A 7,321-nucleotide genomic window follows, 5' to 3' on the forward strand; every position below is an offset into this window, starting at 1 on the left:
GTGTGAACGAGCTCTGTATTACAGCGTGCCACATGGCCCAGGTGTTTTAGTTTTCTGGATCGTTGCCTGTTACGTAACTACAAGGTTATCTCCTTTAATTCCTAAAAAGTTTGACCTTAAATGTACCTTTTAAAGTGTTCAAAAATTTGCGCGACTTTTTGTCCGAACTTGGCGGGATTTTTTTTTTTTTTTGCGTCGGACGAGATTTGGGTGAATTCCACTTGGTGATTGGGCGGGTTTTGGTCGGGCCATCTGGTAACCCTGGCGGTGGCTGTCCCTTGAAGTTCACTGGGTCGGTAACACTTCGCCTTCATTGTTGTAAGAAACGTTCCAGCATGTTTACGGAGGTTCTACTGTGCGCCAACCTCGAAAAGCTGCGCTTGAACGAAGGCAACCCTTCTGGATTGGCACGGCGCGGGCTCTTCCGACTTCCCGAACAGCGGGAGCCACAAACTGAGACGAGACCCCGTGCGGGACATCGGCTGCTTCCATCGCCCAGGAGGCAGAAACGTGCAGCGGACGATGCATCAACCGTGGACGACTGGTCGTGCTCCCGGAAGCGCCAGCCATGTGGTCTGAAGGGAGGTAAGAAATGTATTGTTTTAAACTCACCGTGCTCCCACATGTGTCTTAATTTTATCGTAAAAATCTGTATTTCGTGTGTAATGACATTCAGTTTGGATGTTTCCCTGAAGTTCATTACTATTTGTGCCCGAATATGGCCTAAAATAGAAGTGCTCATGCCAAGTGCGCAATAGTACTAATATACCAAAAACATCGTAAGGTTACTACTAAGTACTGTAAAAATATTGACAGAAAAATCTGTAAAAAGTTTGTGGACGATATCTTTGACACTGCAAAGTAAGCATATTTTTTAGTGACTGCCTCCTCCTACTGCATTTTCTTTGTTTCTAACACTCGGACAAAGTATTTCTTAACCCTTTTTACTTGCGTATAATTTATATATTTATTTAAAAATTTCTTACAGGCCCTTATTGCAGGGCATTGTGTAAGGGGGGTAACAAAGGGTGAGTGTCGCGACAAAATTGTAAGGTAACATCAAACTTCGATGAACTAATAGCGGAGCAACAAATAATACGTAATATGTCAGTAAAAAGAAAAAGACGAGAACGTACAAAAAAATTGACCGCGTATCTGCTTCTTTCGTTGCAAATGTCGACAAAAGACAATAGTCTTTATAGGCTTTTGCCAAGTAAATGCCTCCCTTGGCTTTCCCGCTCACTTCTTATGTCGTTCTTCTTGCATCGCGCTCCTCCCAAGGTAAATACGCCAAAGGTTAGCTTAAATCATTTTAAATTTTCCGCGTTCCACTGCTCCAGGCTGGGTGTCTCGATGACAACGCTGCCGTACTGCGGAGACGCGCGTGAGTCAAGGCATCCTACTTCAACGTTTACAGAACAGCGTTGCCCTAGTCCACGTGCGTTCCAAGCAGACAGTGGAACCTTTTGTAACTGTTGCCGCTTGAATTCTTAAAATGGCGCTAGAACCTATAGTGGCGCGGGCGAAAGCAGGCGACGGCGGAGTGAATTTTTTTTTTGCAGTTGATGAAGTATTTAATTTCTCAAAAATCAAGCATGTATGATTTTTCATAAAGGAACACTGCAAATATCACTTCTTTATTAATTTGTTGTGTTATATTTGCGTAATGTCTTGTTCTTCTTCAAAAATGTTGACAAGTATGAACATGTAAACCTGGCTAAGACGGGTAGATTTGGCTGTGACTATATAAGACTATTGCGCAGGCCTTGTTTTACTTTGGCCGGGTGGCTGAATCGAGTCACAGACAGACAGACACAGACCAAAATTTCGGGGCTTAAGTAGCCCAAGAAAGACTCGTCTTTAAAAGAAGGGCATTTGAAGTTGCACATGTTAACATTGCTGGTGGGAAGAAATACAGATATGCGCAATACAACTTAATAGAAAACATCTTGTACACACGTAGCCAAAATTATCTTCAACAAAGCGCAGAAAGCAAGTTGTTGTTCTTTTGAAAACTCAGGATTGTAAAGGGCGATAAGAGAGTTTTATCTCGCCCGTATAAGGACATTATACACTACAAAAATGCAGGCGGTCACAAAATTATGAAGCTGTAAAAAAAAAAAAAAAAAAACAGAAACAGTAAAATAATATAGTAAGGATTGTTTCCCCTTTATTTCCAAGTGTAGGCTTATATGCATAAATTCGTTGTGTTAAGACTGCACGGCTAAGCATCATCAGCGGAGGTTTGTGCTGAAAATAGCGCCTCCCATCTGTCCGCAGGTGTTCCTCTTAAGCGACACAACCGGTGCCACTCCCTGCCCGCAGAACCTGAAGAAACTACAACCGATGGCGTTGGGACCTCGACCTTGGCTTGTGCAGGTGCCCTCGGCGATGACGGCTTCGAGCTTTTTCCCGTCTCCGAGAGTGGCGGCCAGGACTCGCCCGAAGTGAAGTCTCCATCTCCCTGCAACCTGGACGGTTTTATGGCTGAAATCTTGAACGCGACTGAGCTCGAGCTCTGACGTGCTTACTGTGCCACAGCAACCACAACACGACAATGTGCGAAAGAACTTGCCCTGTGATCCCCGGCTATTGGTAGCCGCCGTGGATTCTTTGAACCAGGTCTTAAAGGGACCCTGCAACACTTTTTCAACTTTTTTGAAATCTTAAATGCTTGCAGAACGAAGTCACCCAAAACATCCAGTACTTTGATTAGGCCAAAAATTACTGCTCTATGCTCATCAGATAACTTTTAAACTCCCTCAAACGATTTTTCTCCCTTTCCCTGTCTTGGCGTTCTTCGACTGCTCAAAATACGTCACTGAGACCATGTAGCGGCTGTTGGCCGGTATTCCTTCAGTTGCAGCAATGAACGCTTTTCGATACCAACTTTAAAAATATAGCCACAAAAACAAAGCAGAAATGGAAGGCGTATCTGGTGCGGCGAGCAAATCACGCAGTGCCGCTCCGTGCTCGCGATAACTATAGCTTTCGCGGTAGTTCCAGACGCCAAGGAAAGAGTGAAAGCGCTCATCGAAAGTGTTGCAGGGTCCCTTTAAGCATTCTGGCCCTGTCGGAAGTTTTATCCCTGTGATACCCTTTTAACGTTGTCATGTCACGCTGTTTGTGGAAATAAATAGTTCTGTTTTGGGGAGCCTGTGTTTCGTTACACATGCAGGTTGTTACGTTGGCCGGTTAGGTTGGCTTGTTCTTTTTCTGGTCAGTTATCTATAGACTGCGACAGCTGTGCACGGCTGCGCATGCCCGAATTAGGAGGACTATAAACGTACCCGCTGAAAAAAAAAAAAAAAGTCGCTGGAGACCTGTGAGTGATATCTCTTCTTATAATCTACGATCCCGTATCTGCTTCGTTGCTTGCAAATATCCAAACGACAGACTTCTGCCGCCCCTGTCCCGTAACTTCCCTCTCTCCCATGAAACTCTTATAATTATACCGCTCTCGCTTTTCGCATAAAGGATGCAATTCAGGTTTGCTCAACTCAAATATCCTGCGTTCACGCTGCTTGCGGCCGCCTTTTTAACATCGGAGCTGTTGTACAATCTTTAAGTTCGGTGTTGCAGCACAAAAATACGAAGAAAATTCTAAGCGCTGGTGAGCGTGTGCCTCGTGGTTACCGGCGAGTCCCCGGCTCGCGTAGTGGCTTTAGCAAAAAGAAAAAAAATCTACCATGGTTGTCAAACGCGACCACGCATATAAAGAATAAACTCCAGCGCTAATGCTTCACGTAAGAAGACACTCTGCCTGGGAGAGGTCACCTCGGCCTCCGCATTAGTTAGGAGCAACAACGGATAATTGGAGACATGGCTACGGGTGTGCCAATCCTCCCCGATACGACTTTCAGATCCCTCCAGTATTTTGGCGCTGTGCGGCCCTGACACACCTCGTGTTCAAAATACGCTTCCTCTTATTCCGGGCGGCTGAATCGTCTGACAGAGAGACCAAAGTTCTCGCTTCTATGTAGTAGAAGGAGGACTATCGTAATTAATGAAATATTAGCCATTCGGTGAGGGTGGGTGACCAGCGGAGACTCTGTGATTCGAACAAAGGTGTGAACTCGTATATTGTGCTGATCGGGGGTCGCCCTGGTTGTGGAGGGTAAGCGCACACATTTATTGTTCAGTCAGTTTGGTTGAGTGTGCGCGCATTCGCGTGCATGACTATCGCCGCCCTGAGTAGCAAGAAAAAAACGGACAGCGCGACGTACCAGTCATCACAGAGAAGCGGAAGGGCAGGAAACCATGCGTGCAAGCACTTGGTCCAACGGGAAAGCGAGGGCGGGGAGAACGTCGACACGGCCGACGCTGGCTACAGAGGCAAGTCTTTGAGAAAGCATGTAAGTGATAGCGATCATGATAATAACTTGATTTTGCCAAAAAAAAAAAAACTGGGTGAAAGAGGGACAGGGAAGTGGGAGTCATCCGATATTCCTCCCACTTAGATGGCGGCCTGCATCCCATGAGCGCGAGTGGCCCATTTGGCTGCAGTTGGACGACCCTGATTTGTATGTCGGTTTCAGAGCTAAGAAAAAAAAATAGAAGTGGCTTAGCTCGGCTATGCCAGAATATCCGTATAATGAGCTAAGGTTCAGCTGGTTATTCTTAGCTTTCCTGGTTGTCTAGGATTAGCTTGATTATTATGCTTACTGCTGCTTCAATGACACACACACGGTATACGCATTATGTGACACATGTATATTTATCAAGCGGCTCTGGCGCAGCGTCACCAATCACCCCAGAGCTAAGCTGGTTCCACAGGCGCACGCCGGTGTTGATGCGACGCACGAGCCATCGGTTGCACACCTGGCCACCCCTCACATGAACATCAAGTGGACCGGGATGCCACGTGCGGTACGGAGGTCCGCGAACACGCTGGGAACAGGCAGTGTGTGAGAGACGCCGGGAAGCGAGCAACGTTCTGTGGGTCGTGTGACATCACTGCTCCTCGTGCATGCGCAGCACAACTCTCCGGGTGCCACGCGAAACTGCTCAACCTCGGCCAGTGCACACTGTAAACACAATCCGTAATTTTACGGACAAATTACGGACCAGATGGCCGTAATAAAACAGATACGTGTTCCGTTTGATGAAGAACAAAGAAAACACCCGTAAATTAATGGAAGTGCGCTCCGTCCCTCAGTATACGGATGCTCTCTCCATTACACGTCAAACGGAATCTTTTTCTGCTTTGCAAAATACGGGCGTTTCCTCTGTATGATACAGAACAGAAACAGATCAGTTTATTAATAACTGCAAGAGATATATTGTCGTGTCGATCGTCGGGAATAGATTGACAAGCGAAAACTGCGCCCCGACAACATTCGTGGCGTAATGAATGCGGCTCTGTTTTGTTAGTCTCTAAAGTGTAGTAAATTTAGTGAGGACCATGAGGCCCATACCACTCAATACGAGCGCTGAATCTTGTCTTTACGACGCTCCGGCGACGTCGCTGCCCTGGACCTGGAAACTGCACATGCGTGTGTGACCGGCTACAGCCACTGCCGGGCAAAGGCCTCTCCCATTAATCTCCAATTGTCCCGGTCATGTGCTAACTGCAACGAATTTATCCCCGCAAACTTCCTGATCTCGTCTGCCCGTCTAACTTTCTGCCGCCCCCTGCAAGGCTTGCCTTCTCTAGGGATCCACTCTGTTACCCTTAAAGACCAACGGTTATCTTGCCTTCGCAATGCATGCCCTGCCCTGCCCACGTCCATGTATTCTTAATTGCTGCTAATATGTACTGAACACGCGCTTTTCCCTGCCCACTCCGCTCTCTTCTTGTCCCTGAATGTTACACCTATCATCTTCTGTTCCATTGCGCGCTGAGTCGTCCTCACTTTAAGTTGAACCCTCTTAGTGAGCCTCCAAGTTTCTGCCCCGTAGGTGAGTACCGGTTAGAGAGAACCGGTTTACCCTTTACTGTGAATTAAACAATTGATACCAATAGATGAAACTCGACGTAATGATAGTCGCCCTAGCGACAAATTGTCCAGCGATTGCTCAGGGAAAATGTGTGATACAGCCGCGTTCTGGCGAGCTTTTGAGACAATGGGTTTGTCGCAGGGATTTTGGTGCAGCAGATTTGTTGAAGGACACAAAAAATTTATGGAATCATTGGCACATTCAGCTTGGCCGTCAAAAGGGAGGCTCACCTTTTCTGATTCCAGAAAGCCGTGACCTATCGCTGCTTTATTCTCGACCTTGGGCTGGTCACTTCACCCTCCCACTAACTCCTAGAATGGAAAAGAAAGGGCGGTGAGGGGGTGCACTTTAAATATTTGCCACCCCGTTCTATCAAATTCCAACTTCTACGCCTGTGATTAAGCCGGACAGTATGTCTGCAATTCTGGCGGCTTAGCACACCGTAGAAAGCTGAGCCCCGTAGAAAGCTGAGAAAGGAATCGGGATGATGACACTAGATTGGGTGTGGGCCGCGCAAGCTGTTGCGTCGGGCGCCACATTCCCATTCACCCCACAATGTCCAACTAGCCACTGTAACATGACCTGGTGAAGCATATTGCAGCCTGTGTATGCAGGGTGTGTATTTCGTGGGCCAGATGTTTGCGCGGAAATGATGCTGTAGTTGCAATGGAAAGTAGCCGATTTGATTCAACTTTCCACCAACTTTATAGATACTTTATCTGGTAATTTTTTTGTTTCCTGATCGCAAATTTGCTATAAAAGTTGGCGTAAATATTAGGGTTAATAAATGTGCGTGACCAAGGCGTCATGGTTCTACCTAATTTTATGTACAGTTGTAAGCAACTAATAAAACAGCCACATTAGAACATAGAGCACGCTAATTATGACGAAACAGTGGAGTTATGAAAGCCAAACATTGCAAAACTGTCACTTCAATGTTTGTTTGCCCATGGTCATTATATTTCTATACGAGTGCTTTAAGCACCCATTTGCCTCTATGTTGAAGCAAAATACGAGAAAGCAGGAGTGAAGGACTACAGGCAAAAAAGATGGGCTTCTAAAATGGTAAACAAGAAATATTTGTTTTATTGTCCGCCATATGCAAAGTATTACGTGGACAGTGATAATCACATCCGCTGCCGTTCCGTTCGGCTCGGCAGTACGTAGTATTAATTAGATCTTGACACATTAATTGAGAAATATAACAAAAGAAAAGGTTGGCGAAGATTGCACCAAGTCGCTCAAGGCTTGAACCATTTCGAAGCTGCAATATTTCGGTTACCTTCCTTCCTCCGCGTCTTCCTCGAGGACCTCGGTTACCTTGCATTTCGTGAAAATCCCGCCTTAGTGAGACCCTACGCTATATCACAAATGTACTCGC

The 7,321-nt window shown here is 46.3% G+C and overlaps 1 protein-coding gene across 1 annotated transcript; it reads left to right on the forward strand.

The window, feature by feature from the left end:
- The first annotated feature begins 335 nt into the window (after positions 1–335).
- LOC144148559 (uncharacterized) lies at positions 336–3,041 on the forward strand. The gene is made up of 2 exons (XM_077680077.1): positions 336–585; positions 2,281–3,041. The coding sequence occupies exons 1-2, from the start codon at positions 336–338 to the stop codon at positions 2,520–2,522; spliced, it is 492 nt and encodes a 163-aa protein (XP_077536203.1). The 3' UTR covers positions 2,523–3,041.
- Positions 3,042–7,321: the final 4,280 nt, after the last annotated feature.

This window comes from Haemaphysalis longicornis, unplaced genomic scaffold (assembly GCF_048455015.1).
Source record: "Haemaphysalis longicornis isolate Haplotype H1 unplaced genomic scaffold, Haemaphysalis longicornis Haplotype H1 scaffold_8, whole genome shotgun sequence".
In the NCBI taxonomy this organism is placed as follows: domain Eukaryota; kingdom Metazoa; phylum Arthropoda; class Arachnida; order Ixodida; family Ixodidae; genus Haemaphysalis; species Haemaphysalis longicornis.

Bases quoted from the DNA above. Each gene is read 5' to 3' on its own strand.
- LOC144148559 (XM_077680077.1), top strand. From the start codon at position 336: ATGTTTACGGAGGTTCTACTGTGCGCCAACCTCGAAAAGCTGCGCTTG. The intron at 586-2,280 runs GTAAGAAATGTA...ATCTGTCCGCAG, and splicing joins GCCATGTGGTCTGAAGGGAG to GTGTTCCTCTTAAGCGACAC.